We start from the raw sequence: 23,343 nt of genomic DNA, 5'->3' as shown, positions 1-23,343 counted from the left end.
ATCACTTTCGCTGTAATTCTCAGGCACTGACTCGTTTGCTAAATTGAACGTCCAATCAGAGTTCTCCCTCTCGTCGACAGCCCCGACGCCGATTTAACATGTTGAATCGGGCAAACTGTCGCCGACGTGAGCCTGATGAGTGGAACACACCAAACAAACTAGCCTGACAGTTGCTCGCCGTTGGCCTTGGTGTGTCCCCGCCTTAAGTGGCCTTCCAACAGTATTTCAAAGACAATAGAAGTAATTATGAATTTACATTTAAAGATGTACTGAAGTCCTACTTGATTGGGTTAAAAAAAAAAAATCTGTTAACTGGATGAAAGTGTAAACAGTGTACATGTTTTGTTTTTGTTTTCTCGCTCCAGTTGGTTTTGAAAGCAATTTACACAATATGGACAAAAGCATTGGGACAACATCTTAATTATCGAATTCAGGTGTTTCAATCAGACCATGCAGTCTGTATTTACAAACACTTGTGGAAAAAAAAGGTTGTTCTGAAGAGCTCAGTGAATTCAAGTATGGTACTATACAATAATGTGAAGTGTAAGTGGTATTATTTGAAAATAACACTTTAGAAATAGCAGCAGCTCAGCCATGAAATGGAAGAGCACGTAAAATTACAGAGTGGGTCACCGAGTGCTAAAATGCATGGTGGGTAAAATTTGCCAGCCTAGCGCTCCGCTGATTCCATAGCTGAAGATTTCCAAACTTCCACTAACATTAATATCAGCAGGCAGAAGCTTCATAGAATTGTTTTCCATGGCCAAGCAACTGCATGCAAGCCTCACAGCACCAAGTACAATGCCAAGCGTGGGATGAAGTGGAGTAAAGCAAAAGGATACTGGACTCTGAAGCACTGGAAACCTGTTCTTTGAAGTGATAAATCACGCTTCTCTGTTTGGCAGTCTGATGGTCAAGTCCGGGTATGGTGGACACTAGGAGAACGTTACCTGTCTGACTGCATTTTGCCAAAGTTTGGTGTAGGAGGGATGATGGTATGGGGCTGTTTTTCAGGGGTTAAAAATGGGTGGACCAATTCCATATTTATGTATATGTATTTAAAATGAATGTCATTAAAGTCCCTGTTGATGTAATGGTCATGTATCCCAATATATTTGTCCATATAGTGTATCATGATGGCTTCATGATTCAAGGGTGGAAGGTATATTCAGTTTTGTAACCATATCTATTGGATTATCATTTAAATCCTACAGTACCAAACTTATTTTTGGAATTTTACTTTACTTTTACTTTTAGTCATTTAGCAGACGCGTTTATCCAAAGCGACTTACACATAAGAAAAAGTAACTAAAACTAAAAGTTAACACTCTGTAAATACTCTATACACACCAATTTAAGAAAATACAGAAATTAAATAAAATTGACAAATGCATACAACAACAACATTTCAATAGTAAACATATAAAGGAAAAAAAAATTAAATAAAATAAAAATAAAAAGCGATACTTCTATCCTTTGCCGGTGTCCTAGCCTGAATAAGGTGTGAAATAAAGAAAGCAAATGACTGACAAAGTACTGCAGTGTTATCCTCATGAGCATTGCTTTGTTTGGTCATTGTCTTCCTCACCTGGGGCCAAGCTCATCCTCACTCCTCCACACAAAGTCTCCAAACTTCTCGTAGTGGGAATTGTAGTGATGCTGTACACGATACAGCAGTGGAGGTGAAATCTCCATCAGGGTGTTGTAGGCCGTCTGTTGCTCCTTTCCGCTGGTGTAGCCATTATAGAGGTTGTACACTTTGTCTGCGATCTCTGTTTGAGGAGAAAGTAGATCTGACATTTGAAATCTGAACGGTCTGTTTTCAAAGAACAAGCTTTCTAAGAAAATCTGGTCTTTTCAGATGTTTTCTCTCATATTTAATGGCTGACAAATGACTGCCTGTTTTTTGTTTTTCTTTTTCTTTTTCGTCTACTTTTAGGATTTAAAGTACACTGTAAGTGCACACTTCTTTTTCACAAGAGAATGAGAACCAAAGATCAGATTTCCTAACATGTTTTAATGTTTGTCATGTTTTTTGTTTCTTATCACATCACATTATGTGACTTGTATGGTAAGTCCCACTTTTCCTTTCCTTTGAGTCAACTTTCTGTAATCTTACTTTTACTTTGACGTGGATTTTGAGTGCTGTACTTCCCTGTGATTCATACTGCTGCCAGACCTGTGAATTCTATCCGAGTAAAATGGTCTAGCCGCTATGGATGACGTAATCGTAAACAGGCAGGACATGAAGAGCTGCCACCTCAGATGGGTGTGAAGATGACATTTCACTGGCGCGCCTCTCAGTCTGTTCATTCACACGTGTGAATGGAGTGAAGGAGAATGGCAATGTACCTTCTGCTTTGCTGTCATCCACCATCGGACATGACGTGCGGACAGTCACAAAACTCGCATCCGACCGACTACCACGGCTGTCCACAGCATACAGAGTGAACCTAGAACAGAGGAAAGGGTGGATGTAAGAAAAAGTCTGTTTCAATGTGTGTCCTAGTCTCTGCTTTTGAGTTCCTTTGTAACTGAAAAACAAAATGGGTTTAGGCAACATAAACATGACGTCATGCGACAAAACCATTAAAACCGAAAGGTGTCCCTGAAAGAGTGTTTCTGGAGTTCTTTTTTATGAGCCTAAGACCACAAAAAACTTACAGGCAGGAGTGCAGGGATTCCAGTGGATTCTGTTATGTTAGGAAAATTGCATGCACGACAAGAAAAAAAAAACAGCCATTACATCTAATAGCAGCTTAAATGGGACTCCCACTTCCTCTAATGACGGAGTTCCGTTTGGCAAATACAAAACACATTAAAGCTGCTGCTCAGCATTTTCTTAGACCACCCAGCACAACGTGCACTAAACAGCCCTGGCTCCGCTGCTAATCACAGGGAGAAATGGCCCACCATCAGCTGGCATGAACACTCGGGTCATTGAGGAGACCGATCCCTATGTTTGACTGTCTATGTGTAGTATAACAGGCTCTGTCTAGTTATTATTATTATTAGGCAGAGGCTATTTGCACGAAGTTTAGAAAATAATATTTTCTTTGCACTAAGTGTAAATAATCAAAGTGAAGTCAGATTTATTTGTATAAGGCTTGTTTCTAAGCAGCTTTACAGGAAATCATACTATTATGTCTTTAATGCTGTAGTGTTGTTCCATAGAGCAAGATTCAGAGGTTTGGCAATAAGACAACAACAACAACAAAAACGATGATACGAGTGATCCATCAGATTTTAGATCTAACTATATTGTATTTATAGTGTGGTCTGTGTTTCAATGCCACAGTGCCTCAGGCAAACAACCGAGCATTGAAAGGCAAGAAAGAGATTTAAATATTGTTGGTTTAGTTGGTTGTGTTCAAAGCAAAATAACAAATATATGGCTCAAATTCCAGTAATTTGATGAGTGTGTTAAATAATGGGGTAAATACCAGTAATTTGACGAGTGCAAATGTTACTAAAGCGCGTTGCATGATTCATTCTTCCCATACATTTTGTAATATCCAATAAGGTCAGGCACAAAAATATCTGTGTCCATGCCTTTTTAGCGCTAATTCTTTACTGCACGTCTGTCAGAACCCTCTCGGGACATAAGGAGCGAGGAGACACGGAGATTCTCAATTCAATCCTTTATTGAATTTCACATCAAAATACGAGGAGCTTGGGGAGAGACGAACATAGACGATGATCAGACCGGACACAGAGGCAGGGAAACACAGGGCTTATAAACATGGGGAAAACAAGGAACAGGTGAGGACTAATCAAACGGGGCTCGGGACTAATTAACTAATGATCACAGGAACGAGGAAGGTCAAATAGAGACACGAGAGGAGGGGAAAACAAGACACAGGACTGACAGCGTCTTTAGTAAATCCTGACAGTACTCTTTTAATGCCAAAAGACCGTTTGCGCTGGTGCAAGCTGTTAGTAAATCTGGCCCCTAGTGTAAATAGTGGAAGATACTATTTGCACCTCAGCTGATTGCAGTAGGTAACATAATACACTAATAATGCAATAGTAAATTATTCTGTGTATATTTATTAAAATCATAAGTAAATGCTGTCTTCTTTGGACTTTGCTTGTTTCTATCCCTTGTTGTTGTTTCCACACCCCAACACATTTCCTGAACCATATTTAAACTACCAGCCAGTGTTAATTTCGTTGACGAATAATTTGTCATAATTGTCGTTAACAACATTTTTTTCACCGACAACGAGACGATGATGAACAAAAACTCTTTTTGAATGACAAAAACTATGACGAAAATCTATTGACATATTCGTTAACGAATAAAAATGAGAAGAAAATGTTAGGGAGGGATGATTTGGGAAGAGATTCATTCAGAACATAGTTCTGTATTGCATAGTTAGGAGGTTAGATGCATAAATATGAACCGGCAGGACATAAGCTAAAATACACTTGCTGCCCGTCTCATAAAACATTAAAAAATGTCAATATGTGGGAGTAAGAGAAGAGCAGACATATGGTTAAATCTGATGACGCAAGAGAGAACTCGATTCGGTCTGGTTTTCTGACCGCAGACACTGAAGCATACACACACAGAAAGCGTGTCTCACGTCACATGAACAGAGAATTACACATAAAATGATGTCGAATTGTCCGTTTTGACGAGCATTCACATAAACACAGTCAATTACATCTTAAGTGAACGTAAACAGTAAACGTAAACCTTAATATCAAACCTATATAATGATTTTGAAAATTTTTGAGAAATGCTTAATAAATGCACTGTAACTAAACCCATTAGATTTCAGTCGACTAAATTTACTGTAGATTTAGTCGACTAAAACTAAAAACAATTCAAATTACTAAACTATGACTAAAACTAAATGGTATTTTAGTCAAAAGACTATGACTAAAACTAAATCAAAATTTGCTGTCAAAATTAACACTGTTGCCGGCCCATCCAAAAACACAAGGACACCACATTTAATTACCCTAGGCCTATTACCTCAAAGACCTTATTTTCACTTATGGATGCTTTGTTTTTTTAAGTAAATGTTTTTCTAAGCTGATACATGAAAAAAAGGGAGAAGAATGGGATTAGAAAAAGATGGATTCAAACTTTGTCTGGCTCTATAAAAACACAGTTTGGCTCAGCCATAGTTATAAATTTAAGAATAATATTAAGTGCACACATTTTTATTAAAATGTAAATTTTTTACACTTATTCATGAGGTACTATTGATAAGATATAATTAAATGCCATATATTTAAACATGTATGGCATGGAAACTAAGAAAAAAAATTATAAAAAAAAAATATATATATGGCCTCTACACTGTAAAAAATGATTGTGATTTTAACGGTAAAAAACTGTGAAAATGCTACGGTAAAAACCTGTTACATGGTTAACGGAAAGTTCCTGTAAAATTTACAGGGAAAAACCGTAAACTGACGTTCCCAGAATTCCCTGCGTTCCATTTCAAATTCTGTTTGAATTTGACGTTTTTTCTTTGAAATAACTATGTTTCTTCTTAGTTTTTTCTTATCAGTTATGTTTATTAGGGTTGTATGTTACATCTAATGTTGTTAAATGAATGTTTATAGCATATTTCAGTTTAATGAGTCTCACCATGATGGTGTTTAGTGCTTGTGTGAATGACACTGTGCACCTTCTATATTCTATTGTTTAAAAGTTGCTTGTGATGGGCTTTGGCTCATCATGTGACTTTCTCATCACCTGCATTTGGTGGTTATCAGTGTTTTTCAAAGGAACAAAACAGATTTCAGTACTTTAATAGGTTTGTATATTAATATTATATCAGTTAAAGAAATTGTGTTTAACTGTAAATTTAAGTTAAAACAGTAAAACCTAAAACGTTGCTACCGTATTTTTACAGTAGAAATCTGGCAACCCCAGCTGCCAGTTTTTTACCGTAAATTTTACGGAATTTTTTTTACAGTGTACGGATGCTGTGCAGGGACATACACACCAAATGTATAGGTTGAAGCCAGGCCTAAATATTATTGAGCTCATAGATTACTCATTTGCTACTTTGCTCTTTCCACATGTGACAGGGGGGAAAAAAGTATGAAATATCGTCTAAAGTCCTAAAAACACTGCACGATTTTCGGCTGTCCCAGACGAAAGATTGGCACCGTGAAACAGTCATGGCAAATCAGAAATCGCCGCGATTGCTTCACGAAGACATTCTTTCGTCAAGGACAGCCGAAAATCGTGCGGTGTGTTTAGGGCTTTACTCCAGTGCAATTGTCACGTCATGTTTGTACGTTTTTAGTGGCTCTTAAAACACTAGTTCTTGATGATGACCACCTTAAGAGCTGTAGCCAAATCTTTGAATTGCTCTGTGCATTAGAGGTGCCTCTGTGAGCAGGTTTTTCAAACATGAAGATTATTACAACATACCAGTGCACATCCATGGCCATCTTCGGCATTAAATGCACAGCAGAACACATCACTCAGAAAAATGTAGACTTATGTTTATATGCTAATATATTATGATTAGGGGCCAAGCACCAAAGGTGTGTAGGCACCAATTTGATCTATTATTCTTCTTCTTTAGAAAAGTTATGGAATTTGGTACATAGATGGAGGACAGTCTGAACCAGGGGTGCCCAACCCTGGTCCTGGAGATCTACAGGTACCTTCCTGCAGAGTTCATATCCAAACCTGATCAAACACACCTGTCTGGAATTATTAAGTGTTCCTGAAGATCTTAATTAGTTGGTTCAGTTATGTTTGATCAGGGTTGAAGGTGAACTTTCTGCTGGAACATGATTGGGTACCCCTGGTCTGAACATTAACCACAGTCTCTAATTTAATCCCTCTAGCACCATCAGCTGTCCAAAGTTGCACTCACGTTTATGCTAATTCTTTTTTGCTCTGATTGCTTAGCTCCTTAACTCCTCCTAGACTGTATTCAGACCAAAGGTGGTGTGTGTCATGACTATGGAGCGAATTTTGTGCCAATATTTATCAAACAAATCCAGTGTTTTGCAAATAAACACAATCTGCTTTGCAAAGAAAAACTCGACTTTCAAACAAACGCAAAGTGATTTTCAAATACAAAACTCTTTGAGAGAAAATGCAGAGGTATGGACAAATATATTTATTGTGTGTTACAACTGTGAGACTCATTTGCCTTTTTATGAGGAAACTTGGCTTGATTTTCTCACAAATGCATGCAGGCTGATTTTCTCACACGCATGCGGGCTGATTTTCTCACATGTGCAATTGAGCAACTTTCTTTTCCAAAAACAGCAGATGGCGCTGTTGGTCAATTTACGCTAGTCTCCCGAGACCTGAAACACCTCTTTACCTTTTCAGACCAATATGAGTAGGGAACAGGTGAGTTTCTGTCTTACTATCGCTATAATTAACCATTTAGATGTTTTCACAAAGCGACCCTACTACAATGTCAGTGAAAATCACAACAAGTGCTGTAAAGTTGTTAACATGATTGATTAGTTCAAAAATCAGGAGTGACATGGCTAAACATTTAACTAGGCAGTCTTTCCCTATAAAAACTGATCCATTCTTCGTACCTCTTATCCTCTGTTGGATCGCGGGATATAGAATATACATATATATTTGATACAATTGTTCAACATTCAAAACAATTGTGTTTATTTGCAAAACACTGGATTTGTTTGATAAATATTGGCACAAACTTCGCTCCATACATGACAACTATTGCACAGTTTCTGCACAGCGCCACCTAGTGGCGATGATATGCTAAAAATGGTTAAAAAAGTTTTAAGCAAAAAAAAAAAAAAATCAATGAATAAATAAATAAATAATCTGAATGGTTAGGCCAAAAATCAGAAGACTGCCCTCTTTAGTTTTGGTGCAACATATTGATTCGAACAACACCCAATTTCCCCATGTCGACCATTTTGTTGGCAAACATTGGCAAATTGCTACGAAACTCAAAATTTGTCATCATCATCATCATGCCCTAAAGGTACTCCAAGAAGAACAGCTCCACCTTGTGGTGAGAATTGAAATCTTAATGAATACTAATACATTTTGATTAATTTTAACTACTGTCATAAGGCTGGTCTTACTAGTCATGCCGAGAACATAGATACTACCTACTTCTTTGAACTCCTACTAGACCAAAGGTGCACATTTGTGCTCTGGTGCACTTTCACCTTGATAGGCAAAACTGTTTTCGTTAACCGCAACAATGAATTTAATAGTGTGATGCCAAACTTAATTTGAAGCTGTATCTTTGCAAAGCTTTGTATATTATATGTGTCATTGTCACCCAACATTGATCACACCAGACCAATTTGGTGTCAGTGCCACCTATTGTTCAAAAGTAATAAGCATTTAAAGCACACCGAAAGTGATTGTAATGAACTCATTTAGTGGATAAAAGTGTAACATTTCTCAGTTTAAACATTTGTTATGTTCTCTATCTTATATTGTGAATAAAATATTGGCTCATGTGATTTGAAAGTCTTTTAGTTTTCATTTTATTCAAATTTAAAAAACGTCCCAACATTTCCGGAATTCAATTTTGGAAATCACAATTTTGGAAATCACGCAATTACCCAAACCCATTAATTAGAAAGGGGTATCCACATGCTTTTGGCTATGTAGTAACAGCTATGACACAAAATATGTGAAGGAGCAACAAAAATGATGGCCATTTGTGATGACTATATTCACAGTAGCCTCTCATACTTCATGGCTTAAATAATAAAGGTAGTTAAATGTTGCTAATAACCTCCGTAGAGTATAGCTCTAAATCTTGATACAGCTGTATGGTACGTCAAGTTTACTATAACCACAAACTAAGTAGATTAGATCCAAGTTTATATGCAGCGTGCCAGTATTAGATTAAATCGAAAAGCACATTTTGAAGAATTATTAAATTCTTTCATTACGAGAAATGCTGTTGTGCAGTCATACCGTAAACCAACATTGCATGCATCCAACCCCAATTTGCCAGTCAGAGCAGACATTTCTTCATTCCAGCTTTGTTTTATAACAAGTAGCGCTGCCATCAAATGAATCTGATGAATCCCATGAAATGGATATGCTCTCTGACTACCCATAAGACAATGGAAGGATGCCAGAAATGTCTTTTCCTTACTTCCAAGGAGACGTTTCTTTACACGGCACGGTTTTGACACTTTGACTCTTCCTTTGTTTGGAAATCCATATTTCAATAACCACCAGCTGATTGTTTTGTTTGTAATACGGTCTGTTTATACATGGCTTGCATAGTTTGCCTGATCTTGTTATTCATCGAAGGAGTGTGGCATTCCTTTGCTAAACCTCACCAAAAGACATCGCCTCAAATGCAGGCTGGCTACCATCCGCTGCCAATCTCATTGGAACAACACTGGCTCGAACAATCACGTTGTTTAAATTATGTGGTTGCGCGGTCGCCCAGTAGAGTGTTTTTTTTTTTTTTTTAATCAGACAATTTGTTGTTTGGTTTAAGGACTTCAGACTGGGAACTCTGGAATAGTTGCTGTTTTGGGTCATTTAAAGTGTTGCAAAGATGCCAAACGTACTTTTTGTGTTTACATGCTCTGAATTATCTCCCTCTTACTCTTACACTCTTAAGGTTCCAAAAGGAGGTTTTCACAGTGATGCCACAGAAGCAGCATTTTTGATTCCCAAAAGAACCTTTCAGTGAACAGTTCATCCCAGAAAACTGAGATGTCACAATAATTACAGAGAGAATGAGACTTTGACATGTTCTGAAGAAGAAGATTGCTTGTGCAAAACAGTGCTTTGCTATACAGTGGCTATAGTGTTGGTGATGCTGGTTCTGGGCAAATTTTTAGCATTTCTTAAAACTATGTTTGACCAATTCAACAATTTTTAAATTCATAATTTCAGATGAACAGAAAGAAGCTCTACAGAAAATAAGCATCATTATACATTGTACTGAATTAGCTCTCAAGTCATTTATGCTCATGAAAATAAAAGTTCCAAAAACAAGTTTTCATAACGATGCCATAAAAGAACCATTTTTTGGTTCCCCAAGGAATCTGTTAATGGGCAGTTCTTAAAAGAATCTTAGTTTTTCTCAACGTGAAGAGCGTTTTAATATTCTAAAGAACCTTTTCACTATAAATAACCTTTTGTGGAATGAAAAGTTTGAATAGATGTTAAAGGTTCTTCATGGAACCATCAAAGCCAATAAAGCGAGAGGAACTCTTTGGACTTTCAAATGCCATTTTTCTGATGTTGTTTTCTTAGTTTTTTTTTTTTTTTTTTTTTTTTTTACAATTCTGCATGTTTATTATCTTTGCTTCTCTCTCTGGATGTCACATGCCATTTCAATCCAACTCCAAGTTTGAGGAACTTTGCAAACAATTGGCAATGATAAAGATCACCCAGGAGAACAAAGGCTAAGTGGTCTGGCTCATCGCTGGGAATGTCAAAACACGCCGGCAAAACACATTCCCCTTCGCCCCCCAGGAACGATTCCTCGCTCTCTTTCTCTATTTTCCCCTGCCTGGCTGACAAGCTGTGCATCTCTCATTTTTCTCACTTCAGCTTCACCAATCTTTAGTTACTCCTGTATGTTTGGCTTTTCACAGCTCATGGCTGTTTTGATTTCTGGCACCTATCGTTAAATTAAATTACCATTAAATTAGTAATTTTTTTGGCAAATGTCAGACTGACTGAGACAAATATAGCTGTTTTCCACTGACTTCAGCAAATTTCGGCATTTGCTCATAATTTATTCTCATATTTGTTTAGAACAAACTGAGATGTAAAGTGAGAAGAAAAAGGTTTTCTGAAGAAAATATGAGTGGTACTTGTGCTTTGTTATACAGTAATTGTGTTGTTAGTGGTGGTCAAGGCATTGTTGTGCAATGTTTTGAGTAGTGTTGGGGAAAGTTACTTTTAAAAGTAATGCATTACAATAGTCTGTTACTCCCTAAAAAGTAACTAACCTTTCAACTAACCTTGCCATTCTGAATTGCAGAAGAATAAGACATAGGAGAAGAAAGCTCAACACTCTTACTTAAGCAATGAAACACAAATGCAATGTTAACTCAAGTAATTTTTGCTTATTCATATGGTTGAATTGGATCATTGAAGGTCATCAGGATAGACCTTGGTAATAAAATGGGATTAAATGCATTAAATACAAATACATTTAACATTAAATTATTGTTTGCATCATTCTGAGTTTGCATTTAACTTTTTATTCATTTTAAGGTATAATGAATCTGTTTTTGTTTAAGTGAGATGAGTAAATTAATGTTCACATTTACTCTAGACTTACACCAGTGTTGTGGGTAACGCATTACAAGTAACGTGAGTTACATAATCAGATTACTTTTTTAAAGTAACTAGTAAAGTAATGCATTACTTTGAATTTAGAAGACAATATCTAAGTTACTTTTTCAAATAAGTAACACCAGTTTTTTTCCCATTTATTGTTTGACAGCATTAATTCATCTCACTTGCAAAAAACAAACAAACAACATCAACAACAACAACAAACAGTATTCGGAATATGACGCAAACCTGCAATAATCACAGTAAATGTTAACACAAATATCCTTTATGTATTTAATCCCATTTTATTAACCAATGTCTTTGCTGCTGACCTTCGATGATCCAAATCACAATAAGCAAAAATGACTCTAGATAAACATTTGTGCTTCTTTAGGTTTATTTATTGCTGAAGTGTGCTGAACTTTCTTCTTCAGCATTCTACTGTACAGACATAAATGTACTTTTCCTTCAGCCTGAGGCGTATTCATTTCACTTTTGGTGTGAACGGGCTTTTACGTTTGCCAAAAATCAAACTTTTTATATTAAAAACAAACAAGCAAGCCCTACCCAGATTCAAAAAGTATTGCAAAAAGTAACTAAGTAACGTAATTTGTTACTTTTTTAGGGAGTAAATTAATATTGTAATACATTACTTTTAAAAGTAACTTTCCCCAACACTGGTGCATACAATGCCTCCTTAATTTAATGCACTTACTTCTGATTTCTCTCAACATGGGTACAGGAGAGCTGTCAGTTAATGAATAGGAAATCTAAGTAACTGGCATTACTTATTTGTAAATTAAAATAAAAAGTAATGTGTTCACTAGTTACTTGAAAAAAGTAATCTGACTATGTAACTTGCACTATTTGTAATGCATTACCCCCAACACTGGTTTTGAGTGAATTTTTAGCATATTGGGAGGAGGGATGTGTGATAAATACTAAATACATTTTTTTTTAAATGGTATGATAATTCATATTTTGTTGAGTGTGTTTTTGTGCTGGTACCTTGGCTGGTTTATGCCTGTAATAGATAAATAAATATGACACTACATCTGCCAGTTCATGGCATCGTGTCCCTGCCCTAATGAGTGAATCACTGAATCATTCATTCAAAAAATTCCAAATGGCTGAGAAATTACTGTCTTTACGAAACGATCATTGAAACTCTGACTCAAATGATTTGTTCAAAAACAGATTCATTTGGGAACGAAACACAACAGTGTTGCTCTGAGACACACTAATGTTCTGATCCAACTTTGTTTTTAGAAATGAAAGTGACAGTGAAAGTTCTACCAGGAAGAGTCTAATGCTACATCATTCATGCATGACTATTAGCTCTGGCCAATCACTGCTTGACACTTGGAGCATATAAATTCTGAACTTTCTCTTTTACATTCACAGTTGATGAAGCTGACGTTCCTTTATTTGGACTTTAACTTTATTTGGAATAGGCTATATCACTTATGCACAATGCACATTTCTTAATATTAAGCCTAAAATATGTTTTAATATCTTTATCGATGAGGATTGTATGATATTTGAATAATATCAGTCTTTAAAAAAGCAAGATATCTAAAGTGTACCTAAAGTATACTTGCAATACTTGCACTTTAGCACAACCAAATATACTTTAGTTCTATATTATATTGATTTCTACTTTAGCAGTATATAACATGTGCATTATATACAAAATTAGCTGTTTCAATTTAGCAGACTTTAAGCATACCAGTTTAGTATACTAAAAGTTCAACTGCAAGGTATTTTATTAAGTACATAAATATCTAAATGTTCTTGTAGTATACTTGGCATAAAATAAATATTTTTAAATAATTAAATTTTAATTTTATTATATTTATTTTTTCACTAGGGTCATCATGCAGTGAATTCTTTTGGACTCAATATGTGTTTTTGTTTGTTTGTTTTTTTCAAAGTGAGTGGCATGCTCAATGTCAGCTCACACATTGTTAAAACAACAACTACAACACACCTAATCAGGAGCTATACGTTTGAGCAGTTTAGTAATAGTGATGTTTGACTTGAACAGTAGCAATTTGAGGATGATAATGGATCTGGAAACATTTACACATTTACATTTAGTCATTTGGCAGACGCTTTTATCCAAAGCGACTTACAATTGGGGAATACAAAAAGCGATTCATCTTGAAGAGGTAGTCAGACAGAGGAAGTGCTCGTAACACCAAGTCTCAGTCATTGTTCAAATAAGTACAAACTAGTAGGTGGAGAGAAAGATAGAGGGAAAGATTTTTTTTTTTTTTAAATTTTTTTTTTTAGGAGGAAGTCAAGTACTGCCAAAAGAGATGAGTTTTCAGTTGTTGCTTGAAGGTTGCCAGAGATCCGGCGTTCCGGATAGGGGTGGGAAGATTATTCCACCAGCCAGGAATGGTGAACGAGAATGTTCTGGAGAGTGATTTTGAGCCTCTCTGTGATGGTACCACAAGGCGTCGCTCACTAGCAGATCTCAAACTTCTGGAGGGGATGTAGGTTCGTAATAGTGAGTGGAAGTAGGAGGGTGCAGAGCCTGTGGTAGTTCTGTACGCAAGCATCAGTGACTTGAACTGGATGCGAGCTGCCACTGGTAGCCAGTGCAAAGAGATGAAGAGAGGTGTAACATGCGCTCTTTTGGGCTCGTTGAAGATCAGTCGTGCCGCTGCATTCTGAATCATTTGTAGAGGTTTGATTGCGTTTGATGGCATACCAGCCAGAAGAGCATTGCAGTAGTCCAGTCTAGAAACAACCAGGGCCTGGACAAGAAGTTGCGCAGCATGCTTTGTCAGAAAGGGCCTGATCTTTCTGATGTTGTGTAGTGCAAACCTGCAGGAACGAGCAGTCTTTGCAATGTGCTCTTTGAAGGTCAGCTGGTCATCAAAGATTACACCAAGATCAGTGTAACAGAGGGTTATATTGATGACGTTTAACATTACATTATCAATTCCATGGAAGGTTTTCAGTCAGTCTATAAAGCTTTTCTTATATGTTTTCCACCAAAAATGATTAACTCCAAGATAATACTTTCACAATGAAGCTCTACCTTATCCCTGCTATAGGGCATATGGCATTTACGAGTTTGTTTTGTGCTTGAAAATATGCATCTGGGATGTTTGATGCTCTAGATCTTGTTGGATTTTTGGTCCAAACGTGGCATTTCTGAAGCACAAACACATTTAAGAAAACACTTTTGGAAGTAAAATGTTTACAGTGTTCCTTATTGGTATGCTAATCTTAATATCAACCATTTAGGAAAAAGAAATCAGGAAGCATTTAAAGATCTTGTCATAGTATCATAATGGGTTGCCTTCCAGAGCGTTAGTGGCTAAAATAACACATATTTCCCTCTGTTTGTTTTTAACAGTTCCCTCAAACTGTGAAATATACCAGAACAGCAATCAAATGTGGTTAAGGAGATAATGGCAGAAGATGGATGTACCAAAAATATAGTTTATGAATTGCTTTGGCCTTACATCGAGTAAGTCTACGGCTAAACAGAGATTTGGACCCTGAACCTCAGAGAGCATATGCATAATTCAGGCATCTCATAATTCACGCCACGTTATGGGTCATACCAGGTTTATCATGCTTCGCTGTGTCAGTGACCATGATTTATTCTGCCCTCAAAGGATTGTTCTTTCAGGGTCTGTTCTCAAAGTTTCACCACTAACTTTCTCCCGTTATTCAACAATGCTATGCTGTTCATTTAGGTTAATTGTTAATAATTTTTAGAACATAACTTGTTTTGAAAACTTTTTCTGTTTGTTAGGCTGCTTTAGTGATGACTAAACGCCAAAATTGACCTTACTAACAGAAATTGTATGCACTTAAAATTGCACAAAATGAGAAATTGAGTAATAGCCCAATAAACCATGCAAACATGACTCTTGTAAAAAGAGTTGAGTTATGACTCTGCATACTACAAATGTCAGAAAGCCAGAGAAATGCAGCACAAAATCATCAGTACTGTTATCATCTGATGAAATGAACTACACATGACCCAATTTGGCGTCAGTTAGACGCAAAACTTTGTGTAAACTGAGGTCATACTGAAGGACAGAGATGTGAGGTGGAGTTGTTGAGACACCGAAACCAAAACGTGAGCATCTTTCCAGAAACACAGACGACTATAACAAAAGTAGCTTGCTTCATCATATTTACTGGTTTGGCTGCTTTGGTTCTGTGCAAATAAAAAGCAGCATCAGTGCAGCCTTAAACAATGTTGCTATCAAGACATGATTTCTGCAGTTTGTAAAGTCTTAAGTCGACCATCCACAAATATAGGAGTTAAAAGTCTTAAATTCATAACGTCATGGCATTAAATATTGAACAGAAAAAATTGAATTTCCCCTTCGGGAACTTGCGCTGCGTCGAGAAATGCTTTGGGAACGTCCCTGTGTTCCCACGCTCTGAAACAGGTGTAATCCGTCGGAGGGAATCCTGGGTGACCTCACTGGTGGGAATGATGTAGTGACCAGGAAGTATAAGAGCATGTGCGGTGGAGACAGCGGCAGCTTCTGTTGTTCAGTAAGCGCTCTATGTGTGTCACGTCATATTTATTGTTGTATGTCCTGTTGCAATCATATAATGGCAAAGTCTGGCAAAAGCTCTGACTCTGACAAGCAGTGTTTCAGGCTGTGATTAAGATTAAGAAAATTATAAAATACTGTGTGTATCTTGGTATCTCTGTCACAATAAGTGCATAAAAGATCAGAGCCCGTATTCATGAAGAATTTTTTATGTGCACCTGAGGGGTCATAAATAGACATGAAACGGACACATCATCAGGTTTCTTTGTCTTCAAAGACCGTATTGTGTGTGTGAGAGAGTTTTGCTCCGTGCTGCATTGCAGTCCGTCATTCCTTTAACCCTCTGGGGTCTCAGGGTGTTTTGGGGCCCTGGAGAAGCAATGTTTATGCATGTTGATGTTTATGCAAATGATGTGAAAATGATCCTGTTCACTCGTTCACAGAAAACAATATATTGATTTAACATTTGTAAAACATGTTTTGTGATAGAATGCCCTTATGCGAGGGCGTGACAATGACCATGAATATTTGAAGAGTTTATTTGAAAAAAACAATAAACGCCACTTAAAAAAAAAAGACCTGATTGCCATGCATTATTCTTCACATACAGCATGATCTGACCCCTAAACACGTTTTGTCAAAAAAGCTGGTATTGTCCACTTTCAAGGCATTGCGAGTTCATGTTTTACCGCAGAGGCCGACAGGTGCCCTTGTTGTTTTTGAACAGAAGCCGATAAGTCCATTTTAGCAAATCAGGTGATGAGGCTACTTTCACTTTGAAAAGACGTGTTATCTGAGATGAGTTTCATCAAATCTGACTAAAAGTGATCGAGGATGGATAATTTTGATGAACTTGATGAGCGTGTGATATCTTCTTCAGGGTGAAAAAGTTCAATTAAAGCCGAAACGTTTTCACAGAGCCTTACAAAAGCAGCATGTTACAATGGTGAGGGAAAAGCTCTGTGTATTGCGTGGAATCACATCCATACAGTTTATGATCACAACAACAACGTTTGTCAGGCATCTACATTGTCATCTGAGAAGATTACATTAAGTAAGATTAAATGAGTGTTTTTTTCAACTGAAACATGAAATTAGTTATTTGGCAAATGAGTTATATGCTTTTGCCAAAAAAAGAAAACAAAATACTGTTGGAGTTATCTGCTTTTGCTATAAAACAAACTTTCAATATGTAAAAAAAAAACACTTTCAATGAACATTAATTTTGTAAATTACCTGTATTTGTTTAAGTTATTATTACTTAATCAAAACAACCCAACTGCAGTTTGATTGATATTAATTGGAATGCGCAATAAAAAAAAACCTGATTTCTGAGTAAAATAAAATAAAAGGAGTTTTTGCAAATTAACTCTTCATTTAGTGATTCACACCTGAGAGACAAAGGGCCTCCCATAATGGGCCATCAATATGAATGTGATTGAGGCAGGTAAGAAAGAGTGTGAGGATAGTAAAATAATGTGTTTTTTGATTATTATTTGTATTTTATTTGCAATACAGTATAATAAAAATATACACAGTGAAGGTCAAGGACACATGATTGAACAATGATCTGAACACTGAGACTTGAACAGTAACACACCTTTGTGCCAAACATTCATTCATAGTCTTAACACTCACACTACTTTTATATCTTGTGGTTTTATATGTTATAAAACATTCAACAAACATCCCGGCACTGTGAGACATTTAGACTATGAAATGACACATATTTCAAAATGTTTCACTTGATTTCATGCATGTAGTCAGAAATTATAGTTTGGGAAAAGTCTAACTTGTGAAATTTGTACAAGTTATGTCACAATAATATATGGCTGCAGCGATTAGTCGATTATGAAAATACGTCGATTAGCATGGTGTGCGTCGATGAGTCGCACCTTTAGCCACGCCCATTGCGCGAGCCTGAAGTTATCCCTACTTAATACTGTTTTTCTGCCATGTTTAACACAAAACAAGACTCTAGAGCAGAAGGTAAAGGCTAGTATGGCAATATTACTTCATAGAGTTGCATTCGATGAACTCGTTCACATTTGTTTACGGATGACGTGGGCGTTTACATGTGCACACGTTTCACATGGATGTTTAGAATCTGAAAAGCACGATTGGCTCATGGGCGTGACTGCATTAGAGACAGGTTGAGTTGAGACAGGAAAAACTAGACATCGCTTTGGTTTCATACAGATTACTTTAACAGAGAATATTTGTTTTGGGCATGACTTCATTTAAAATTAGACATTTCAAGCTTTCTATCTCTCTCTCTCTCTCTCTCTCTCTCTATATATATATATATATATATATATATATTTCTCATGTCTTTGAGGCGAATATTTGCAGAGATTCATGTTTTATTTACGTGTCTGTGAAGAGAGGTGACAGACTGAGATGGCAGAGAATACCCTGTTTATTTTCTTTATTTTACAAAAGCACATTGTTTTGTTGTTATTATGACTGCACACAAATAAAAGTAGTTTTGCAGTTTCAAATGATACCTTATTCTTATCTGTACGATCAAATCTGACAGAGTATTTTTAGTTCTTTTCGCAGTCATAAAGAAAATACGAGACCGACCGCACTGGTGCGGGTTTCAACCCCGGGGGGGTGAAAATAATTATTTACTTACATGACTATATCGAGGGAGTTCGCTAAGAGATTTGTGCCTCCTTGTTCGAGGCTCATCTCAGAGGATGACCCGCATAAGTTTTGCTTTGAGTGTTTGGGGGATGAGTATGCTGCTCTTGGGCTCAAGAGAGAATGAGAGCACTGCAACATTTTGCCCATCAAAGTGCTTTGCGCACAGCTTGCTTTCTTCAAAGATGAGCGAGCCATCACTCCCTCGTTAAGATCATGGGGGTCATGTGTCGATCTAGCTGAGGCACATGAGACTGGTCAGCCCCTTTGTCTTGTGCTCTTGCTGGATCGGGAGGTCCTCACACCTGCTTCTGAAGAGCGCCTTTCAGAATGGGTGGAGGACACTTCATCTCTGCGGAGATGGAGATCAACAGCACCACATCTGAGGGCTCCTCGTGCGAGGATAAAACATATGAGAAGTTACTTGAGGTGGTGACTCGGTCAGTCAACAGATTAAAGCTGGACTGGCTGCAGGAGCATGAGACCCCTAAATGTTCGAAGCTGGATGACAGATTTCAGTCTTACAGGGACTCGCGAGACCAAACCTGACCTCCCCTAAAACAATGGGAGGACAATCAACATCATCAGCTAGTTCTTCTGGTGTGAGTTTTGATTTACGGAAAGAAAAATAAAGGAGAACTTAACAAGATGGGTGATCTTATCAAATCAGACTGATTCAGTGTGATCTTGTCATTCTTCACTGCTAAACTTGGTGCCATTGAGTCCACAATGCATAGATGTTAATAAGACTCAGCTGCAGTCCTTCTCCATGAAAAGGGAGACAAAGAGACAGCCATATTCCAAACAAATAAAATATCTACCTTGAATGAGCACCAAAAACAGGATGTGGCACAACAATGTCACACCACCAAAGCAAATATTTTTGTCGAGTCACACTTGCTTATGATGAAAATGGGAAGATATTGTTAAACCATTATATGTTAACTAAACTAACAATTTTACCTTTCTTATTGAATTAGAACATACCGAATCGATGTAGTCACACCAGCAGTAGCATTTGCATAGGTCTACTTAAAGCAACCCTGTACAGAAATTCTTTACTGCAACATTGAATTAAAGCTTCATCACAAATTAAAGAAAAAATGAATGGCAGAATATAATCAGAAGAAAGTAATCTAATAATAACTGATAGTTACTGTACGTGGATCCTTTAAATGCACTGGACTTCTCACAATGAATGAATGAACCCTAAATCACATACATGGTTTAGTTCTTAACCTTGTTGTAATAATGATAAAGTGGAGTATTATAAATGAGTGTCAGAGTGCCCGACGTTAATAATTTGCATAGAGCACACCCAAAACATCTTTAGAGTGTTTCGTCACTCTCAGCAAATGTATGACTCTCTTTAAAGCAGGATCCTCAAGCAACGCCAAGTGTGCCATCCTTAAAACCGGATCAAACTCAATAAACACTGTTTATACAGACCAGATCTCACGAATGAGCCGTGCTTATGATTATCTGTGTTTGTCCATCTACATCTTGGATGGCCTGAAGGCGAGTACATTTTCAGCTAATTTTCATATGCAGACTTAGATGAGTTTGTTTCTTCATCTGAACAAATTCGAAGAAATGCATTCCATCATTTGTTCACCAATGGATCCTCTGCAACGGATGGGTTCCATTGGAATGACAGTCCAGTCCAAACAGCTGATAAAAAAACATCAACATAATTCACAAGGGTAACACTTTAGATTAGGGAACACATGTTCACTATTAATAGTTTTCACTCAATAAACTCCCAATTTGTTGCTTATTAATACAATACTTACTAAGTAGTTGTAAAGTTTAGGTATGGCGTAGGGTTAAGGCAGTGGTTCCCAACCTTTTTTCATGTGCCCCCCCCTACGTACACATATAGTAATCTGAGCCCTTTAATGCCACACTTTAATGTTTCAGATCATCAAACAAATTTAAATATTAATCAAAGATAACACAAGTAAACACAACATGCAGTTTTTTAATTAAGTTTTTTATTATGAAGGGAAAAGAAAATCCAAACCCACATGGCCCTGTGTGAAAAAAAGAGCTTGCCCCCTAAACCTAATAACTGGTTGGGCCACCCTTAGCAACAACAACTGCAATCAAGTGTTTGTGATAACATGCAGTGAGTCTGTTACAGCGCTGTGGAGGAATTTTGGCCCACTGATCTTGGCAGAATTGTTGTAATTCAGCCACATTGGAGGGTTTTCGAGCATGAACCGCCTTTTTAAGGTTATGCCACATCATCTCTATAGGATTCAGGTCAGGACTTTGACTAGGCCACTCCAAAGTCTTCATTTTGTTTTTCTTCAGCCATTCAGAGGTGGATTTGCTGGTGTGTTTTGGATCATTGTCCTGCTGCAGAACCCAAGTTCGCTTCAGCTTGAGGTCACAAACAGATGGCTGGACATTGTCCTTCAGGATTTTTTGGTAGACAGCTGAATTCATGGTTCCATTTATCACAGCAAGTCTTCCAGGTCCTGAAGCAGCTAAACAGCCCCAGACCATCACACTACCACCACCATATTTTACTGTTGGTATGATGTTCTTTTTCTGAAATGCTTACTTATTACTTTTACGCCAGATGTAATGGGATGCACACCTTCCAAAAAGTTCAACTTTTGTCTCATCAGTCCACAGAGTATTTTCCCAAAAGTCTTGGGGATCATCAAGATGTGTTCTGGTAAAACTGAGACGAGCCTTTATGTTCTTTTTGCTCAGCAGCGGTTTTCGTCTTGGAACTCTGCCATGCAGGCCATTTTTGCCCAGTCTCTTTCTTATGGTGGAGTCATGAACACTGAACTTTACACAGTTCTTTAGATGTTGTTGTGGGGTCTTTTGTGACCTCTTGGATGAGTCGTCGCTGCGCTCTTGGGGTAATTTTGGTTGGCCGGCCACTCCTGGGAAGGTTCACCACTGTTCCATGTTTTCACCATTTGTGGATAATGGCTCTCACTGTGGTTCGCTGGAGTCCCAAAGCTTTAGAAATGGCTTTATAACCTTTTCCAGACTGATAGATCTCAATTACTTTCTTTCTCATTTGTTCCTGAATTTCTTTGGATCTCAACATGATGTGTAGCTTTTGAGGATCTTTTGGTCTACTTCACATTGTCAGGCAGGTCCTATTTAAATAATTTGTTTAAAAAAGGGGGGGGGGGGGGCACTTTTTCACACAGGGCCATGTGGGTTTGGATTTTGTTTTCCCTTCATAAAAAAACGTTCATTTAAAAACTGTATGTTGTGTTTACTTGTGTTATCTTTGATTAATATTTAAATTTGTTTGATGAGCTGAAACATTAAAGTGTGACAAACATGCAAAACAAAAAAAATCAGGGAAGGGGGCCAACACTTTTTCACACCACTGTATATGTATATATATATATATATATATATATATATATATATATATATATATATATATATTAATGTCAAATGTGCATTTCTAAGAGACAAAAAAATATATTATTATTGCACATATATTTTTTTTCTGCAATATTTTTTTTTTTGTCTCTTAGAAATGCACATTTGACATTGAGCTGACAGTAATAGTTTGAGTTAGGATGCAGATGTAAATTTATGTTCATTATCAAAATCAGTAACATCTGTAAAAATAGCAACAATCTCCTTTTTTATTTGGTGAAATGTAATTTTTCTGACTGTTTGAGTTTTATTAATTACATTTCATTACTCCTTTAATACATTTAATACATGTGCATTAATATAACACATTTGATATAAATACCCCACATTTCTGCCACAATACCATGGTGCAGTTAATTTTACTACAGTAAATCCATGGTTCTGACTGTATCGTTGCACACAGTGTTTTTCTGCTGTTTGTCTGGATTTAAACTAGTTTATATTAGTTGACTGATATCAACTGACTAGTTTATACCAGTCATTTGTGTTCTTCGCTGAAATTCTCACTGGATCTCATAGAGCTATTTAGTGGTTGCGTGATTGGTGAGTAAACACATCTGCTCTAGTCAGCTTGCTCTGCGTTGCGCCGCTGTTTGAACCGAGCGGATATGGTCCATGTGGCACGGTTCAAATGAGTAGCTCTGTTTTATTCCACTTTTGCCACATAAACATTAAATTGAATATTTATCGAACTTGTTTTATCAAGGAAATTATATCACTATAGTTATAGTTATCGTTTTATTGCCAAGCCCTACCTCAAAGTATATCTGCTCCCGCGCCCCCCAGGTTGGGAACCACTGGGTTAAGGGATCTAATATATGGTCATGCAGAATAAGGCAATAATATGTGCTTTATAAGTAATAAACAGCCAATATGCTTCTAATATGCAACTTCATAGTGAGAACTGGTTCATTAAAATAAAGTGTTACATCCACAAGTAATCCATGCAACTCCAGTCCATCAATTAACATCTTATGAAGCCAAAAGCTGCATGTTTGTAAGAAACAAATGCACCATTATGATGTTTTTAACTTCAAACTGTTGCTTTTCTTGCAAAATAGACAGAGTCCATTATATTTCTTTATCCAGTGAAAAAGTCTGAATCAGGAGAGAAATATGCACAGATCAAGCACGTTTCCAAAGAGAAAACAGTCCAAAACATTCCAAATGGATCCACTGGTGAACAAGTGATGGAATGCTACATTTCTCCAAATCTGTTCTGATTAAAAAATAAATAAATAAATAAAAATCTCTCTCTTGGATGGCCTAATGGCTTGAGTAAATTCTTTTTTTTTATTTAGTAAATTACTATTTCTTTAAGTTGGGACAGCAATAAACATTTTAACATAAAAAAATTAATAAAAAATGAAACACTTTTTCATGTAATGACAAGATATTCATGACAATGAATATTATCAGGTTTTTTACTTTGTTGCATGTTGTGCTTAAAAACCCCTTTTAGCTAAGATTATATTCACA

General features: G+C 36.9%; 1 protein-coding gene across 1 annotated transcript in view; it reads right to left on the bottom strand.

Moving 5' to 3' along the window:
* LOC306870996 (astrotactin-2-like) overlaps nt 1-23,343 on the bottom strand; it is a gene marked incomplete at its 5' end in the record, with an annotated part of 500,403 nt that overhangs the window by 2,479 nt on the left and 474,581 nt on the right. Inside the window, 2 exon segments of the mRNA XM_079418633.1 lie at nt 1,589-1,772; nt 2,353-2,453. Of these exon segments, the coding sequence (XP_079274759.1) occupies nt 1,589-1,772; nt 2,353-2,453 (285 nt within the window).

The sequence above is a fragment of the Barbus barbus genome (genome assembly GCF_936440315.1).
Source record: "Barbus barbus genome assembly, chromosome: 6".
Classification (NCBI taxonomy): Eukaryota; Metazoa; Chordata; class Actinopteri; order Cypriniformes; family Cyprinidae; genus Barbus; species Barbus barbus.
This window is presented reverse-complemented; position numbering and strand designations above follow the sequence as displayed.